The 19835-nt window shown below is 41.6% G+C and overlaps 1 protein-coding gene across 1 annotated transcript in view; it reads left to right on the forward strand.

Annotated features, from left to right (window-relative positions):
• Nucleotides 1-9833: 9833 nt before the first annotated feature.
• Nucleotides 9834-19835, forward strand: part of SUGT1 (SGT1 homolog, MIS12 kinetochore complex assembly cochaperone) — a 40533-nt gene continuing 30531 nt past the window's right edge. Inside the window, exons 1-5 of the mRNA XM_055335719.1 lie at nt 9834-9874; nt 9998-10037; nt 10126-10183; nt 18816-18906; nt 19577-19646. Coding sequence (XP_055191694.1) covers nt 10000-10037; nt 10126-10183; nt 18816-18906; nt 19577-19646 — 257 coding nt within the window. The 5' untranslated portion in view covers nt 9834-9874; nt 9998-9999. The remainder of the gene's footprint in view (nt 9875-9997; nt 10038-10125; nt 10184-18815; nt 18907-19576; nt 19647-19835) is intronic.

The following is a 19835-nucleotide window of genomic DNA, read 5'->3' on the forward strand; positions in this document are numbered from 1 at the left end:
TTTTTGTTGCTGCTGTGCCAAACAGTGGCTTCCAGGGAGCACATAGTGGATCACCTAGCTCCAAAGGTTAGAATACAATAAAATGTTCTCAACAATACTCAACATACCTTAAAAAGCAAGTTTTCTAATTAGAAATTGGATCACTTAATTGTTAAACTTGGGAAATATGGAAGCAAAAATAGAAAAAAAAACAACTAAAAATCTCAGTGCACTACCCCTCTACCCAGTGGAAACTATGCATTTTCTCATGTCAGTTAATACTTTTCTAAAACATGATTTTAGAAGGAGCATTTTTATCTCTGAAATCAGAGGGAAGCAGGGAAGAATCTGAATGAATAGGCCTTGCTAAATATCCCCCAGCTTACTACCTTAACCTCAAATACCCTTTTTTCCTGTCACTTTTCACAACGTTGCACTCTTTATCAAACCTAGTATAAAAACACTTAGGCTTAAGCATGTCCTTGAGTCTTCATTTCCATCTGAAGCCTCCCATGTCATGTAAAACATATTAAAACATCTGTCTTTGTCAGTTTGATTTTTAGGTTTGGCTAAGGACCCTAAGAGGGTCATGGAAAAGTTCTGTCTTCCCTAGAACTCCCTCTAGCCCTGTAGCCCCTGACATTGTATTGAACTCCTGAACAGGAAGGAGCATAGTGCTCGCTGGGTACCTGGCCTTGTGCTTACCTGGCTATTGTGCTTCCTAAGTTATTGCACTTTTTACTGATTGAAGGTTTGTAGCAATCCTGCATGGAGCAAAGAGCAAATCTATTGGTACCATTTTTTTCCCGACAGTATTTGCTCACTTTCCCTCTTTGTAACATTTTGGTAATTCTCACAATATTTCAAACTTTTCCATTATTATCTTATTTGTTATGGTGATCTGTGATCAGGGACCTTTGGAGTTACTATTGTAATTGTTTTGGGGCACCATGAGCTATGCCCATATAATCAAATTACTGATTCGACATGTATTTGTTAAGAAAGGACCTGTGAGGTTACTGTCACTGTCCTTAACATAAAAACTTGATGGCTTTCCTCATTTTTCCTTAATTCTTTAACCCTTTCTAGTATTGCATTTGCCTTCACTATTACCCTGAAAATTACTGTTGCAAAGGTCACTAGCTACTGATTAGTTTCCATATGGCCAAATTTCTGTGCTTATCTTCCTTGACCTTCCCAGTATTTAACTTTTTACAACCCACTCTTTAAATTCTCTATTGCCTTCACTTTTGTGCCCAGCTTGTTTCTCTTTTCCTCCTGCCTTTATATAAAAAAAAAGAAGAAGAAGAAGAAGAAGAAGTCTGGAGTTAGGTTTCCAGGTCAGCTAATTGAGGAACTCAGGGGTGATTGTTGAGCAACTAGATTTCTTCCCTCTTTGCTTTCCCATCCTGAGGATCTGGTTTCATTTCCAGGATGGCTTCTGCTGCAGTTGCAAGACACCTGCAGTAGTTCCTGCTATATTTCTGTTTATCAGCAAGAAGACCTTTCCCATGGGGATCCCTGGGTGGCTCAGCGGTTTAGCGCCTGCCTTTGGCCCAGGGCGCAATCCTGGAGTCCCGGGATCGAGTCCCGCGTCGGGCTCCCGGCATGGAGCCTGCTTCTCCCTCCTCCTGTGTCTCTGCCTCTCTCTCTGTCTCTCTATCATAAATAAATAAACAAACAAATAAATCTTAAAAAAAAAAGACCTTTCCCAGAACACCCTGAGCAGCCGTTGCTTAAGACCTCATTGGCTAGGTCGATCATAGACCCCTTCCTAAATCAATTCCTGGCCAAGGAAGTAGGATTTACCATAAATGACTTAGTCGTGTGTTGGGGAGATGGACAGCCAAAAAAAAAAAATGAGGCTCCATAGCAAAAAAATAAGCGAGGAATGATGCAGTCTACTGTCACCCATACACATCCTTCTCCTTTACACATTCGAAAGTGTTCGTGCCTCCATAAAACATATTTCTTTCCCAAAGAGAGATCAGCGAAAGTCTCACCCAGTTACTTGATGCAGTTTCATGACCAGAATGGGATGACGTGTAGTCCTCTTTTTCAGATCAGCTGTAGCTTCCTGATTTCTTGTCCTCAGCCACATCTAGCATGAGTACTCAGAAAAAGATTTTTTCCAGGGTTTCTCAACTTTAGAATACATTTCTTGATGGTTTAAGTTTGATGCCGTCCTGGGATCACTGTATTCCCGTCCAGAAGAGCTGTGTCCTCATTGCCTTCCATCCTGCCTCCTATATGCATACCAGGGTCAGTTTGGGAGCATTCCACTTCCAAATACCAAACTGTCAGTTTGAGCTCTTTGTCATTAGCAACAGAGATGGGTTCTGGGTTTTAGCATAAAAGAAATTTTTCTAGAAGAATATTGTATAGCTCATAGAATTGACAAAAGGACTAGAGAATCAGGGTCAATCTGAGTCACATAGCTAGGAACAAACTGCACAACTAGTCTAGCAGGGAAATTGTAGTTACTGTGGCCAAGCACTGAACACTGAGCTTTGTGTTACTGTCTCTACTGCCTTAGGAATTTGATCTTGATAGGAGCGTTACTGCACCTAGAGAGAATTAGCCAAGGTACTTACTTGATTCATTGTGTCAACTAGCTACCAATATTTATGTGACGGGCAGAATCTAGGTCAAGGGTCCAGCAGGGACTTGAACTCCAAGAGAAGTTGAGAGAAAGCAAGTTCAGCTTCTCAACTACTTTGGCATTTTCAGCTTCTATAGAGGAGACTGCCTCCGTGGGAATGAGGACTCAAGGAATCCCCTCCCTGCCACATTCCGCATAAAAGGGGACTTAGATTCTGTGCTGCCCAAAAGAATGACCTATGTCTTGTTAGGGAAAATCCAGACTCTGTGGAGCTTGAATTCATACAATTTGGTGGTTGGGTGGGTGGAGGGGATTTAGGAAAAACAAAACCCCTGCATTTGCTGTCTCTCTGTTTTACACAATTCATCTCATTCTTTTTTAAAAAATTGTATTTTTTAAGTGATCTCTATACTTGATGTGGGGCTCAAACTCATGATCCGGAGATCAAGAGGCACATGCTCTTCCGGCTGAGTCAGCCAGGTGCCCCCAGTTTATCTCATTCTGGTTGGCTAATTTCAATCTGCTCTTCGGACCTCAGCGCAGACATTACTTCCTCTCGAGAGCTTTCTCCAAGCTCTTGGAAGCTTCCCACTGCTGTCCTAGATCCTTTTAATTTCTCCCACTTGGGCACATACAACACTAATAGTTGCCGGCTGAAAGGTGAGATTCCAACACTAAGAGCCAAACTTGTAGTCATTTTAGTACTCTCAGTTCCTAGTGTAATATAGCTACACCCTGTAGATATTAAATATTTATTAAATATGTGACTAAACTACATGTTCTCTTTGCCTGTTTTCAGATTCATTTTCTCATGTTGCTAACTACCATCTGTATGCTGATAACTCCCAAATCTTATCTATGGTGCCAAGCTTGCCTTAAAAATAGCTTTATAGAGCTTTAATCGACATACAATAAACTCATGTTTAAAGAGTCTGAACTCATGAAGTCATCACAATAATCAAGTAGTGACTACCCACGTTTGGTGAACGTTACCCTAAAACCTATCTTTTGCCTCTTTGTGACTACTCCATTCTTGCTGTTGCTTCTTGCTCTTCTTGGCTCATTCCACCCCCTTAGTTGACCACAGATCTGCTGTCACTATACATTAGTTTGCATTTTCTAGGATTTTATGTAAATGGTATCATAGAGTGTATACTATTTTTTGTCTGGCTTCTTTCACTTAGTGTAATTATTTTGAGATTCATCCATGCTGTGGTGTGTATCAATTTATCATTCCTTTTTTTTTTAAAGTATTTACTTATCTGAGAGAGAGGACATGAGTAGGAGGAGAGAGAATCTCAAGCAGACTCCATACTGAGCGCAGAGCCTGACATGGGGCTGGATCTCATGACCCTGAGATCACGACCTGAGTGGAAACCAAGAGTCAGGCGCTCAACCAATTGCACCACCCAGGGGCCCCAGTTTATCATTCCTTTTATTACTTGTATTTCATCACATGGGTATACTACAGTTTGTTTATCCATTCACCTGTGGATGGCATTTGGGTTGTTCCTAGTTTTCAGCTATTACCATTAAAGCTGCTATGAATATGCCTGTATAAATCTTTATATGGACATGTATTTTCTTATCTCTTGGATAAATACCTAAGGAGTGGTCTGGCTGGGTTATATGACAGTTGTACCATTTTACATTCCCACCAGCAGAGTATGGGTTTTCCAGTTGCTCTCCATCCTCTCCAACATTTTAGCCATTTTAATGGGTGTGTTGTCATATCTCTTTGTGGTTTAATTTACATCTGAGGACATTGATTTGAGCATCTTTTGATGTTTTTATGTGACATCCATGTATCTTCTTTGATGAAATGATTTTTAAAATTTTTTGCCTGTCAAAAATTCTGTTTTCTTATTACTGAGTTTTGAGAACTCTTTATTTTTCTGGATGCAAACTCTTTATCAACTATGTGATTCACAATTATTTTTAGAGTGCAGAAATCTTTTAATTTTGGTAAAGTCTAATTTATCAATTTCCTCTTAAGGAATGTGCTTTTGGTGTCATGTTTAAATCTTTGCCTAATCCAAGGTCCCTAAGATTTTCTTCCTTCTAGAAGTTTTAAAGTTTTTTTAAGATTTATTTTAGAGAGAGAGAGAGAGAGCACATGTGCAAGTAGGGGTAGGGGCAGAAGAAGAGGGAGAGAGCTGAAGCAGACTCCGCACTGAGTACAGAGCGTGATGTGGGGCTAGATCTCACAACCCTGAGATCTTGACCTGCAGAAAGAAACCGTAAGTTGGATACTCTACCAACTGAGCCACCCAGGCACCCCTAGAAATTTTTAAGTTTTAAATTTAAGTCTATGATCCATTTTGAATTTATTGTTTTTAAAATATTTTATTTGAGAAAGAGCATGTGAATGTGCATGCATGAGTGAAGGGAGGGGCAGAGATAGAAGGAGAAACAGACTCCCCACTGAGCAGGGAGCCTGACTTGGGGCTCTGTCCTACAACTCTGGGATCATGACCTGAGCCCAAAGCAGATGCTTAACAGACTGAGCCACCCACACATCCTAGGACTATCCTTTTCAACTATCTATGCTGAATTACCTTTGGACTTTTGCTGAAAATTAGTTGTCCATTTATGTACAGGTGTATTTATGGACTGTTTTGTTCTATTGTCTGTCCTTGTGCCAATACACAAAGTTGATGTGTTGAAATCAGGTAGTGTTAGCTCTCCACCTTTTTATTTTTCAAAGTCGACTTGAGTATTCTAACTTTACATATCCATTTGAATTGGCAGAATTGGTTTGTCAACTTCTGAAACAGAAAAAGCCTTTGGGATTTTGGTTGGCATCATGTTAAATCAATTTGGGAAGAACTGACATTTTAACAATACTGAGTCTCCATAGACGCCTCTCCATTTGTTTAGGTGTTCTTTAATTTCTCTCAGCAATATTTTATAAATTCTCATTGTATACTTTTTGGACATCCCTTGTCAGATTTATTTTTTAGTATTTGGTATTTTTGATGCTATTGTAAATGTCATAAATTTCAAATTCTGTTGATTTTGTTTTAAATCTTTCTCCCCTATTTATCAGAAGCATGAAAGGCACAAATCTTATGTGTACAACTCAATAAAATTCTACTTCTGAATACATTGATGTGCTTGCCACCCAAATCAAGATAATATAACATTTCCTGCATCCAAGAAGTTTCCCTCATGGCTTTTCCCAGTTAGATTACCTTCTGGTGATCCCTCACAATAGTTATCTTCATATAAATGGAATCAATCAGGATGTACCCTGCCTAGCTTCCTTAACATTATGTATGTGAAGTTCATACATATTGTTGTGTGTATAGGTAGTTCATTCTTAATCATTGCTCTGTAGCATTTTTCTCCTATCAAAGGACCTTTATTTCCAGCTTTTCCTGCTGTGAATAACCTTGTAACCAATATTCTTGTCCACAAACATAAGTACTCTTTTCTCTTGGGGATACACCCAGTGATAGAATTATTGGGTAATAGGGCATACACAGGACTAGCTTCAGTAGATAGTGTCACAAATTTTTCTAGGGATGCCTGGCTGGTTCAGTCAGTGAGGAATAAGACTCTCGATCTTGGGGTTGTTGAGTTCAAGCCCCACGTTGGCTGAAGAGATTACTTAAAAAAATATCTTAAAGCTTTCTAAGGTAATTCCAATTTATACTCCCACTAGTAATATACACAAATTATAGGTGGCTCCATATTCTTGCCAAGGCTTGGTATTGGAATTTCTTTTCTTTTTTTAAGATTATTTATTTATTTATTCATGAGACACACACACACACAGAGGCAGAAGCAGACTTCCTGCAGGAGCCTGATGTGGGACCCGATCCCGGGATCACACCCTGAGCCAAAGGCAGACGCTCAACCCTTGAGCCACCCAGGCATCCCTTGGAATTCCTTTCAAACAATTCTTGTGAGTGTTTAGTACTGAAGCATGATTTTAATGTCCCTAATATAGCTATTGATGTAGAACTTCTTTTCATATGCATATTGGCCATTTAAAGAGCATTTGAAAATCAACCAAAGTAATTCACTTAACATATTAAGAAAAAATAGATACGAACATTTCAATAAAGGCAGAAAAAGCATTTGCTATAGAATTCTCTCCCCTCTGATGTTATAGCCAAGAGAAGAAGCCCATTATCATTATTCTAGTCAACACTAAATGAGACATACCAGCCAGTGAAAGACCAAAAGAAATAAAAGGTATAATCATTGCACAGGACATTAAGCCATCTTTATTATAAAATGACAAAATTATAATCATAGAGATTCTAAAAGAAACTACAAGGTATTAGAAATAATAAGAGAACTTGATAAGAAGGCTGAATATGAGGTCAATATGTAAAAATCAACACTGTTTCTATACACTGGCAACAAAGAAGTAGAATATAAGGCTTTTTAACTGTCATTTAAAATAGTATTCAAAAGCCAAATATCCAAGTACAAATCTAATGAAAGATATGTGAGACCTCTACACTGCAATTTACAAAACGCTGCTGAAGGAAATTAAAGACCACTTAAATAAATGGAGGGTGTATGAACGACACCTATGGGTTAGAGAACTCAATATTAAGATGTCAGTTTTCCCCAAACAGATCCACAGGGCCAATGCAAGTCCAATTAAAATTCCAGCAGCGTGTATGTGTGTGTGTGTGTGTGTGTGTGTGTGTGTGTGTGTTTAGAGTTGACAAGTTCATTATAAAAAAAAATAATTATCAATAAATGCAAATAAATTTCATAAGACGTCTAAAATAATGGAAATTACAAAGGCCTTGGAATAGCCAAGGCAACCTTGGAGAGTTCTAGGACTTCAAGAGTTACTACAAAGCTACTCTAATTATGACAGGGTGGTACTGGTACAAGGTTAGACAAACAGATCAAAGGAATGAGATCCTGGAAACAGGCATATATATATATAATATAATCATATATATATATGGTCACTCACTTTACAACAGAGGTGCCCGAAGAATTGAATAGGGAAAATGACAGATGACAATCCTTTTTTTTTTTTTTTAAAAAAGAAGATTTACTTATTTATTCCTGAGACATAGAGAGGGGGGGGGGCAGAGACACAGGCAGAGGAAGAAGCAGGCTCCATGCAGGGAGCCGGATGCTGGACTCGATCTGGGGACCTCGGGGTCATGACCTGGGCCGAAGGCAGGTGCTCAACTGCTGAGCCACCCAGGCGTCCCAGAGGACAGTCTTTTTTTGTGTGTGTGTGTGCCACCTTGTGATTTGGCAACAGAAGGGAATCTCATTGAGACAGACTTTTTAATAAACAGGTCTGGGTCAACTGGATATCCACATGGGGAGGAATGAAACCTTGATCCCAGGCTCCTACCTTTCTCTCAAAATCAATGCGATAAATCATAGACCTAGATGTCGAAGTTAAGTTAATAAAGCATCCAGAAGAAAACACACACAGAGCATCTTCATGGCCTTGGAATAGGTGAAGCCTTATTAAACAGGGCGCAAAAAGCACTGAACATACAAGATCAGCAAGCGCAGGCCGCGTCACCTCACCTACTTCTGCTCATCCCCGCAATCACAGACCTACCTGAGACTCACTCTGGCTCCTAGCACGGCGGTCATCTCCTCTCACCTGTTCTTTTTTCCCTCTTGGTCATGCATCCACCGCACAGACACAGGATGATACCTGTAAAACGCAAATGTGCCTTTTATTGGCTTTCCAAGTCACAAATTCTAGAGCAGGTTAGCATCCTTACGAGACTCGCATCCGCTCCTCTGCCAAGACCACAGGCCTGCCCTTTGTGACCCGGCATTTCACCGACCTCTCCAGGGCGCTTGTAGCTTGAACTTCGGCTCTGCCCATTTGACAACTCACAGGATTACTTCTTTTCTTCCTTCCTTTCTTTTTTTTTTTTTTAAAGATTTTATTATTTATTCATGAGAATACACAGAGAGGAGACAGGCGGAGGGAGAAGCAGGCTCCATGCAGGAGCCCGACGTGGGACTCGATCCCGGGTCTCCAGGGTCACGCCCTGGGATGAAGGCGGCGCTAAACCGCTCAGCCACCGGGGCTGCCCCGGATTACTTCTTTCCTTAAAAAAAAAAAAAAAAAAAAAAAAAAAATTCAACTCCATTAATTCACATTTAACGTATTATACTGGTTTCAGAGCTAGAGGCCAGGGATTCTTCAGTCCTATTAGGACACCGGGTGCTCGTGACGTCACGGCATCACCTGCCCTCACATGATCGTTTTTTTCTGACAGTATTTTTTTTTTTTCCTCACACACATCCTCATCTGTCCCAATTGTTCTCCCTTTCCTCCATCCTCTCGATTCTAATGTAGCTTTAGAGGCTGAGGCTGGGTCGTTGGGTCACTTCCCTTCTTGGACTTTAGCATTCAAAACAAGAGGTTTACATCGGGGGGGGGGGGGCGGGGCATATTCACATAACCCTGAGGCCCAGTCCCTTTAGATTTTTTTTTTGAATTTTATTTATTTATTCATGAGAGATGCAGAGGGAGAGGCAGAGACACAGGCAGAAAGAGAAGCAGGCTCCCTGCAGGGAGCCCGACGCGGGACTCGAACCCGGGCCCCAGGGTCACGCCCCGGTACTGACACAAGCTCCGGCCACCTGCGTCCCCCCACCCGGTACCCTCGAACGTAACAGGCTCCCCCCTCAACCCGGGCAGCCAACTGCGGAGAGCTTGCGTAAATGGACTAGCACCCCCGCCCCGGAACCAAAGCGCTTCCTTCAGGGCAGCATCTGCGAGCGCAGAACGGCTTCCGGCCAGTCCTCGTCCGTTAGGATTCCCAGCGCCGAGATCACGGGACCTACGCGCAAGCCGGAACTACATTCCCCGGAAACGAACGCGGACGGGCGGATGACGTCACGCCCCCGCCCACCCCCTCCGGCAGCCATGATGAAAACTATGGCGAACTGTGATGAAAATGAAGCCAGATGCGCCCCGTTACTAACACACGTCCAACCTCTCCCAAACGCCACGCGCCCCTGCGGAATAACAGTCCGCTGCAGAAGCGCTTTTGAGCTACTGCCCCTGAAAGGCTCTTCCGGGGCGCACAGGCGTCGGGGAAGGCCCGGCAGGCGTGAAGAGCCGGCGCCTCCGTAACCATGGCTGCGCAGGGCGGGGGGGCGGGAGGCGGGGGGGCGGGGGGGGCGGGAACTGAGGGCGCTTGGTCACATGACCGGGCCCGGAGGCTGAGTCCTCCACCGTCCCAGCGGGCCCTGCGCCCGCTTTCCGTCTCCGCTCCCTCCTGCGACGCGCTGCGTGGCTGCTCGTTGGCTCCGCGGGACGGAAGCTCGGTCGGTGCTTCTCTAGAAGTTTCCCCCTTGGGCGGCGGTGGCGGCGGCGCAGCTCCTAAGCTCGGTGGTAGCGGCTCTCACAGCAGCAGCGATTTTTTTTTTTTTTTTTTTTTTTTTTTTTAGGGATGGCGGCGGCTGCAGCAGGACCTGCCACGGCCCCCAAGTGCGTGTTCTCCTTGTCCTTGCTGTTTGTGTCTCCCCCCCGGCCCCCCGCCCCCGGGTCAGTGAGCGTGTCGTTGCTTCCCTGGCAGGTTCTCCCGGAGCTTCTCTGACGCCCTGATGGAGGAGGACCCCCGGGCGGCCCTAGAGGTGAGAGAACCAGCCGCGGCCTCCTCCGCTCTGCCTCGGGTCCGGGGTTCGGGCGGACCCCGCCTCTTCCCCGCCCCGCGCGGTGCCTGGGTGCCGGCCCCGGGGCCCTTGCCCCGGCCCCCCCGCCCGCTCCCAGACCGTCCTGCATCCTCGCCTCCGCTTCCTTCCTTGCAGTTACCACCTGCTCTCTTTCCTGGCGGGGGGCGTAGTCGACACTCACAGTTGTCCTGGAGGGATTTCCTTTTTTTTTTTTTTTTTTTTTAAAGATTTTATTTAAGAGAGGCAGAGACGCAGGCAGGGGGAGAAGCAGGCCCCATGCAGGGGAGCCTCACGCGGGACTCGATCCTGGGACCCCGGGGTCACGACCTGAGCCAAAGGCAAGACGCTCCACCACTGAGCCCCCCCCCCCCGCGAGGAGCCCCGATTTTGTTTTTTTTTTTTGTTAAGTGGCATTTGTGACTAGAAGTGGAAAAAGTGAAAATCTAGGCTTGATGAGATTTGTTAATTGTTTTTTGGTTTTTTTTTTTTATCGTTTTATAATCGTCCCTGTCGTTCTTATATTCCAGGTGTTGCGCCAACAAAAATCTTTACCCGTAGGTCTCTGGTTATTTCCAGATGTCCCGTTACTGTTCATTATTCACTCATTTATCAAAGCAGGGTTTTTATTTTATTTTTTTATTTTATTTTATTTTATTTTTATTTTATTTTTATTTTGGGGGGGGGTGCTTTGTGCAAGACACTTGACTGCTAAGGCCTAAAGTCTTGTTTATGTGTTTCACGGGCTTAAAGGCTGTAAAGAAAAGTCAAAAGAGGGCAGCCCCCGGGGTGGGGGGTGTTGAGCGGTTTAGCACCTGCCTTCAGCCCAGGGTGTGATCCTGGAGTCCCAGGATTGAGTTCCCTGTTGGGCTTCCTGCATGGAGCCCGCTTGTGTCTCTGCCTGCCCCTCCCTCTCTCTCTCTCTCTCTCTCTCTCTCTCTCTCTCTCTCTCTCTCTCTCTCTCTCTGTGTGTGTCTCATGAATAAATAAAATCTTAAAAAAAAAAAAAAAGGACACCTGGGTGTCTCAGTGGTTGAGCGTCTGCCTTTGGCTCAGGATGTGATCCTGGAGACTCAGGATCGAGTCCCACATCAGGTTCCCTGCATGGAGCCTGCTTTTCCCTCTGCCTGTGTCTCTCATGGATAAATGAAATCTTAAAAAAAAAAAAAAAAGTCAAAAGAGCAAGATTTAAGTAATTATGAATAATAAAGAGAGGCCAGGCTAAGGATGCATGATGGAGTTGGTTGCAGAATTTAGGCAGAGGTTTCTTGGTTTGAAGCAGAAGGGAGAAAGGAAAGCAAACCTGTTCGCTTGTTATAATCTAACATAGGTAAGCTTAGCAATTTGAAGCAAGAAAGGTCCCCCCCCCCCCCCAGCTGGTACTTTTAAGGGAAATTTGCCACGTGGGTAGTAGAGTCTCTCAGAAGAGGTGATATTTTGAGCAGAAGCTTGGGGAGTGAGCACTGGTTAAAGGGCATTCCAGGCAGAAAAAGCCAGGGCAAAGATCCCCAGGTTGGAATGACGTTGGCCTGTACAAGGAATAGCAAAAAGAGCCGTTTAAGAAGAGTGCGATGACACAGGAGTCAGCGATGAGGTAGGGAGGAAACCAGGGCTAAGGTCCTAGAAGGCTTTATAAGTCGGAGTGTTTCTTTGGATCTAGATATGAAGGCCCTGAAATAAAATGGTTGGTTCATCAGTTGTGCTATGATGTTTCCTAGTGAGGCTTCTGGGATGGGTAATAGAATAGCATTAGAGGAGGCACTGAACATCCTTCTTCACAGTTTGTTACGTCATCTAGACAGCTGTATTTCAGAATCTGCATTTATTATGATCTTCTTAGCCCAGTGTTGTCTTTGGAAATCCAGTTTATGTGAGTTGCTTTTATTTTATTTTTTTAAGATTTTATTTATTCATGAGAGAGGCGCAGAGACACAGGCAGAGGGAGAAGCAGGCTCCATGCAGGGAGCCTGATGTGGGGCTGGATCCCGGGACTCCAGGATCACGCCCTGGGCTGAAGGCAGGTGCTAAACCACTGAGCCACCCAGGGATCCCCATGTGAGTTGCTTTTAAAGGGAATTCCTGTAATGAATTTTGTTGTCACTTATCTTCCTCATTTAAATAAACGTTTTTTGATGTATGCTAACATATAAATAACACAGATCTTGAGTGTGCAACTACTGAGGCTGCCATATATGTATTTATCCCGCAGCTCAAGGTGGAGAGCGCTTCCATCCTAACTCCCTCCTCCTGCTGCTTCTCAGCCAGTCATTCCCCTTACCTACCAGCTGACTCCCATTCTGATCTCCATCACCATCAGTTTTTCTTGTTCTTGTACTTCCCATAAACAGTAATGCACACTAGTCTGGTGCTCTCATGTGAGATCTGTCCATGTTGTGTGAAGTGGTTTTTTCATTGCTGTGTAGTATTTCATTGTGTAAAAGTAATAGCACAACTATTTTAACAATGGACATTTGACTTACCTCCAGTTATTAGCTAGTATGAATAAAACCGCTCTGAATTTACTCATACGGGTATTTTGGTGAGCACACTTTTTTGGGGAGGGACATATATATATATATATATAGAGAGAGAGAGAGAGAGAGAGAGCGCGCGCGCTAGGAATGAAATTACATAGAATAGGCATGTGCTTAGCTACTATAGTACCTAGATTCTTAAAGTGTGGCTTTTTGAACCAGCAGCATTAGCATCACCTGGAAATTTATTAGAAATGCAGATTCTTGGACTCCATCTGAGGTTATTCAGAGTCCTTACAGCTCATGTGGTCTAGTACGTACCCATCCATTTTACAGAAGAAAACTGAGACCCAAAGAAATCCAAATGATCTGTCATAGAGATGTATATAGCCAAGTAGAGGCAGAATGGGAGCCCTGGGATATAAGTTTCCAGACTCTTAGTCTAGTGCTGCGGAAAAGTAATTCTCAAAAGCATCATTCTCAGACCAGCTGCAGCAGCATTACCTGAGAACTTGTTAGAAATGCAAATTCTGAGGACCCACACCAACCTGAATCAGAAACTGGGAGTGGGGAAAATGATTATAAGAGAAAGTGTTCCTTTTATTATTTATTTATTTGAGAGAAAAGATGGAGCGGGAGAGAATTTTAAGCAGGCTCCACACTCAGCACAGAACCCAGTGTGGGGCTGGATCCCACAACCCCCAAGATCATGAAATGAGCAGAAATCAAGAGTTAGATGCTTAATGGACTGACCTACCCAGGCACCTGAAAAAGTTCTTTTTAAAGCTTGGGGTGGGGGCACCTGGATGACTCAGTGGTTGAGCATCTTGCCTTCAGCTCAGGTCATGAAACAAGGTCCTGGGATCGAGTCCCACATCAGGCTCCCCACGGGGAGCCTGCTTCTCCCTCTGCCTATGTCTCTGCATCTCTCTCTGTGTCTCATGAATAAATACATTTAAAAAAAAAAAAAAGCTTGAAGTGACCTTTTCGCAGTCGACCTTGAACATCGTGGGCCTACCTACATAGGATTTGAACTGCATTGGCCTATTTAATATGGATTTTTTTCCGATACCTGCAGTACTGTAAATGTGTTTTTCTTATGATTTTCATAATTTTTTCCCTCTAGCTTACTTTATTGTAAGAATATAGTTAATAATACATAAAATACGTGTTAATTGTGTTATTGGTAAGGCTTCTTTTTGGTCAGTAGAAGGCTTTTAAGTTACTGGGGAGTCAGAGGTTATACTCAGATTGGATTTTCGGCTGTGAGGGCTAGTACCCTTAACACACCTCATTGTTCAGGAGTCAACTGGTTATTTTGAAATTCAGGACACTTGATAATACATTAGTTAAAATGTTATGTTTTTCTGTAAGACCATCCAGTTAGGGTTAAAAGGGAAATGTTTGTATCAAGCTGATTCACATTTTTCATTGATTCAACATACGATATATATATTAATGGTGAATTCTGTACTGGGAGCCAAGGATCTAAAGATGAAAAGACTGCATTGAGGAAGTTTGCAGTCCAATGGAGAGAAAGACAAGTCGACAGATTATTAAAATATAAGGTAAATATTATAATGGGGTGGTGTACGAAATATACTAAGAACATAAGCAGACTGGAGGCCAACCAGGGTAGTCAGGAAAACTTTACAGTGTCTCGAATCGCTAGGGAGAGAAGATTTGTGAATTATGAGACTCTTTTGAGGCCCAGTATGAATAGTGGTTAAGAGCATAGGTTTCTGGGGGCACCTGGCTGGTTCAGTTGGTAGCACATGAGACTCTTGATCTTGGGGTCGTGCGTGTGAGCTCTGTATTGTGGGTAGTTTACTTTAAAAACACAGGCTCTGGAATCAGAGTGCTTGGATCGAAACCCTGGCTTCATAGTAACTCTAACTTTAGGAAAATTCCTGTTGTCACTTTGGATCCTGTCTGTGAAGTGGGACTAAATAGGACCTATTTCACAGGGCTATAATGAAGATATGTAATGTAAGGTACAAGATGAGGCCTTTGAGGTAGGCATCTTGTAGCTTCTTTGCTCTCTCGGTTCCTGCCACACTGTCTTTTTCTATTCACTTGAATATATCAAACTCAGTCCTTGTAGAAGGCCTATGGACTTGGGTTCCTTTTGCTTAAAATATACTCTTGTACTATCTCATTTTGCTTGGTGATGAGATTTCAGCTGAAATGTCACTTCAGAGAAGGTTTTTTCCCCCTCAGACCACCCTATCTAAATTGGGCCCCATTGTAAGCTCCAAGGTAGCAGGGATTTTGTGTGTCTTTTTTTTTTTTTTTTTTTTACCACATTTTCCGTGTAGTGGTAGGGACTCAAATGTGACATGTTAAATGACTCCTACCATAATTTTTGTAACAACTGAGGGTGGGTATTTGCATTCTACTCACTCACAAGGAAGCTGAGACCAAACGGATTAAATTGCTCAGGGTTATATAGTAGAGAAGTGACAAGTCTCTGGGTTCAAGGCATCAAGGTCTTCCTCTAGAGGAGGGGGTAGGTTTAGGGACCTATAATAGAGTTAAAGGTTTGGTAGTTGACTTTGAGGTAGTTGACCCTTGATAGCTTTGTTGAGAGCACTAAGCACAGAGCTAACAGGCATAAATGCAGTGTTACCAGTTCTGCATGGTTCTCTGGTTTTTCTTTAGCAGTCCTCAGTAGTTTAGGAAGGGAGAAGGGTTGGTACTCTTGTTTGTCATCTCTGATTGGGGATTGGCTGTGGCTAGAAGAAAATGGGAAGTGAAATCAAAGTAAGATACCCTTCAGCAGTTGGGTCAGTGTGAGCAGTCTGCTTTTACTTTCAATCTTAACAAGTTACGTAGTTGACTAGCATTTTTAAAAAGCCTGAAACATTAACTTTTAAGATTTAGAAATTTAGAAATTTTCTTTTCTTTTCTTTCTCTTTCTCTCTTTCTTTTCTTCTTTCTTTCTCCCCTTCCCTCTTCCCTCTTCTCTCTTCTCTCTTCTTTCATGAGACCCAGAAAGGCAGAGACACAGGCAGAGGGAGAAGCAGGCTCCATGCAGGGAGCCCGATGTGGGACTCAATCCTGGATCCTGGGATCACACCCTGAGCCAAGGGCAGATGCTGAACTGCTGAACCACCCAAGCGTCCCACAGAAATTCATTTTATAAGATCTAAGTTTTAAACAATTTTAATGCCTTAAAAAGTAGTTTATCCCCCTATTGTTTTGGATTATTAGGGTTCTTCACCATTATCTTGGTAAAGATTTCAGTGTAATTATGTTAATAGTTCATGGAGTTTATTTTTGAGAACTCTAAATTGCTTGACTATAACTCCTTTTATGTAAATATATTTTGGGGCATGTTTACAGTATGTTTTCCATTGGTCTACATAAATAATGGGCTTTTGCCATTATGATTCAAATGTTGGCACTGAAGTCCTTGCCTTTGAGATACCTCTTTTTAGTCCGTTTGTACTCAAGCAGCAAGCAACTGTTGTCACAGAAACAGTAGAACTCTCAAAACATGCCACAAGTCTGATGTATTTAATACAACCACAAATCATTGTTTTAATTTCACTTCTTCTGGCTTTGTTATACTGTATATTTATAAAAAGTAAACTGGTTATTGTGATATTGATGACGTGGTATTATATCATAATGTGACATGTTTGTGTGTCCTAGTGTTCGGTTTGTGTTCTGTTTTTTGGTAACTTTTCAAAATAACAGCATTCTAATAAGTAAATTGCTTAGTTTATTTAACTGAATTACATAACTGATTCTCCTTAACCAACAATTGGTTTGTGTTTTTAAAGGTCATTTGCAAGTTGGTTGTTTGAAATTCAGAAGTTTTTACTTGACTCCATTTTCTTTTAATTTATTTATATTTTTTAATTTTTAAAAAAATTTTTTTTACTTGACTCCATTTTATTTGTTTTTGTTCCCCCAGTGTCTGACTTTTGTTAACATAACAGATTTTAAAAAATACATATAATTTGATTATCTAGGTACTAGTATAATTTATAATAGCTTTTTTCACCCTTAATAAGCCTGTTCTCTTGCTGAGGAGAGGCTTAGAAATTTGGTTTGCAGATACACTTGAGTAGATAGGTAAGAGCTTATCAGCTGTTTTCAAAATTGTTGAAAATTTAAGTGCAAAATGGTATTTAACTTAGGTAAATATTGGGAAACATTAATACAAATATTATTGGTGTGTAAAAGATACTTGGAATAAAGAGACGTTATCAGGAGACTGTGTGGTTTGGTTTTTAAAACCAGATTTGGAGTCAGACAGACTGGATTTGACACAGTCTTGTCACGGACTAGAAAGTGAGGGAATGGGGCAGCCCGGGTGGCTCAGCAGTTTAGCGTTGCCTTCAGCCCAGGGTGTGATCCTGGAGTCCCAGGATGGAGTCCCACGTCAGGCTCCCTGCATGGAGCCTGCTTCTCCCTCTGCCTGTGTCTCTGCCCCTCTCTCTCTGTCTCTGTGTCTCTCTCATGAATAAATAAATCCTTAAAAAAGAAAGGGAATGGATTTTCTCTGCACATTTGGGGAAGATCTTTCTAGTGAGAGGGAACATCTGATGCAGAGTCCTGAGGTGTTTGAAGAACAGCAAAGAAGCCATTGTGGCTAGAGTAGGGGAGCAAGCAGATGAGTAATAAAAGATGAGATCAGAGAGCTAGTAGAAGGTCCTATCAAGGAGGGCTTTGGAGGTCACTGGAAGAACTTGGGCTTTTGCTCTGAGTCAGCTGAAAAGACACTGGAGAGTTTAATGTTTATTGACATAAGCAAGATCTGATTTTCATTATTGCTCGGATCAGGATAGTAGAGGTGAAGAACATAGAAAATGGTTTGGATTTTAGGTATATTGTGTTTTAGATAAATGGTTACCAAGTATGGTATACATTGCTTTTGGGGAATCCTGCTACTAAATTAAAGCAAAATCAATGTCACGTCGTTATTTTTTTATTTTTATTTTTTTTAAGGATTCTATTCACGAGAGGCAGAGATAGAGAGAGGCAGAGACACAAGGCAGAGGGAGAAGCAGGCTCCATGCATGGAGCCCAAGGTGGGACTCAGTCCTGGGTTTCCTGGATCCCGCCCCAGGCTGAAGGTGGCGCTAAACCAGTGAGCCACCGGGACTGCCCTGTCATGTCGTTATTGAAGTAATTTTACCTTTTAAGAAAACTAGCAAATCCGTAGGATGTGTGAGCACTGGGTAGAGAATCAAAACATTCTCACTTGCCAACATTTGTCCTTGGCCTCACTGATCATGCTGTCTCTTCTTTTTAAAAATATTTTATTTATTAGAGACAGCATGAGCACAAGTGGGAGAGTGGCAGGCAGAGGGAGAGGTTAGAAGTAGGCTCCTCACTGAATAGGGAGCCTGATGCTAGGCTTGATCCCAGGATGCTGAGATCCTGACCTGAGACAAAGGCAGATGCTTAACCAACTGAGCTACCCAGGTGCGCCCCCCCCCCCCCCCTGCCAATGCTATCTCTTCTTGCATCATTGTTGTTCCAGCTACCACTTATATGCTGTGACTCCCCAGGGTGACAAAGTTTTAATCTAATAAATCTTGATCAGTTGATAGTAGCTATCTGTGAGGTACTGTATCTGGGCTTTTGTGCTCTAATTTCTTAGGGTTGTCTGCTATTGACAGTGGATGGGAGAGGGCCACATAAGCTTCATTGTGTCTTTATTGATTCTGTTAACCGCCCTGAGCTCTGGATTTAACTTCTAGGTTTGTTTGTTTGTTTTTATTGGACAGTTTTACATTTACTAGGCATCTCAAATTCTACATGATGTTTGAGTCTTCTCCTAATTAGAGGGAGAAAATCTGTGACGTTCAATATATATCGTCTAAATTCTTCAGAATAAATGAAGTGATAGTAATTAGCATTTATTGAGTTCCTACTATAGTCCAGGAATTGTGCTAAGATACTACATTAGATTGTCGGTTTGGGGTGAGGAGAATGGAGAAGAGGAGATATTGATCCTCTTGCAAAGAAAAGCACCAAGCTTATTTCATTGTTATCTTTCCTCCAAATAGCTTATGATATTAGGTTATTTGATTAAAAATCATGTTTAATTAGAATTCTGTTGCTTTTAAAAAACATTTATTGACACAACATGTTTGTATTTGTAGGAGCTGACTAAGGCTTTGGAACAGAAACCAGATGATGCACAATATCATTGTCAAAGAGCTTATTGTCACATTCTTCTTGGGAATTACTGTGGTAACTTTTCTTATTGAATATATTATTTCTTCTTTATAAGTTATAAATTTTGCCCAAGATGCAGTGAGTCAAATGGAATAGAGATTATCCTTGAGGATTTTTAAATTGATCTTTCATACAATGTGTGAAGTGGCTGAAACATGACAAACATGTTGAGCAATACCTATACAAATGTTCTGGGTGTCTCTTCTTCAGTGGGTGAATTTATACAGATTTCATTTGTAGTTCTTGGATATACTAAAAATAGCATCACATTTATTGTTTTACAGACTATAAATGAAATGCTCTTATTTGTAACTTATGTAAAAAAGAATGCCTTTATGTTACTTGTGTAACTTTTAATTGTTCTGAATAGAGAATCTGGGTAGGGAAAAGTAAATACCTTGAGTCAAATTACATAAATGATGTTCATGAGAAATTAGATGAGTTTTGTGACAAAGCTTTATACGTTGACTGAATAGCTTTAAAAAGGAAGCTAAATATTAGCGTAATAAGATGTGAGTAATATTTTTTGGATTATATCTTGGATTAGTTTTTTCCTAACTTAAAAGCATTTGTCCATCACACCAACTTGAATACTGGAAAATGTAGGGCTGATTCAAATTTTGTGTGTAATTTGTTAGGTCCATAAATTACTAAATACCCCCTCCCTTTTTGTTTTTGTACATAGATGCTGTTGCTGATGCAAAGAAGTCTCTTGAACTTAATCCAAATAATTCCATTGCTATGCTGAGAAAAGGGTATGCATTATCTACTCTAATTGGGTCTGAACTGTAGATAGTAGGTGTTTACTTTGTTAAATGAATGCATTTTAAGTTTTACATAAATAGTAAATTCTGTATTTATACATTTTATAGCTGAGATAGGATCCAATTTAATTTTTATTTTTTTTATTTTTTAAAGATTTTATTTATTTATTCATTATAGAC

This window comes from Nyctereutes procyonoides, unplaced genomic scaffold (genome assembly GCF_905146905.1).
Source record: "Nyctereutes procyonoides isolate TBG_1078 unplaced genomic scaffold, NYPRO_anot_genome, whole genome shotgun sequence".
In the NCBI taxonomy this organism is placed as follows: Eukaryota; Metazoa; Chordata; class Mammalia; order Carnivora; family Canidae; genus Nyctereutes; species Nyctereutes procyonoides.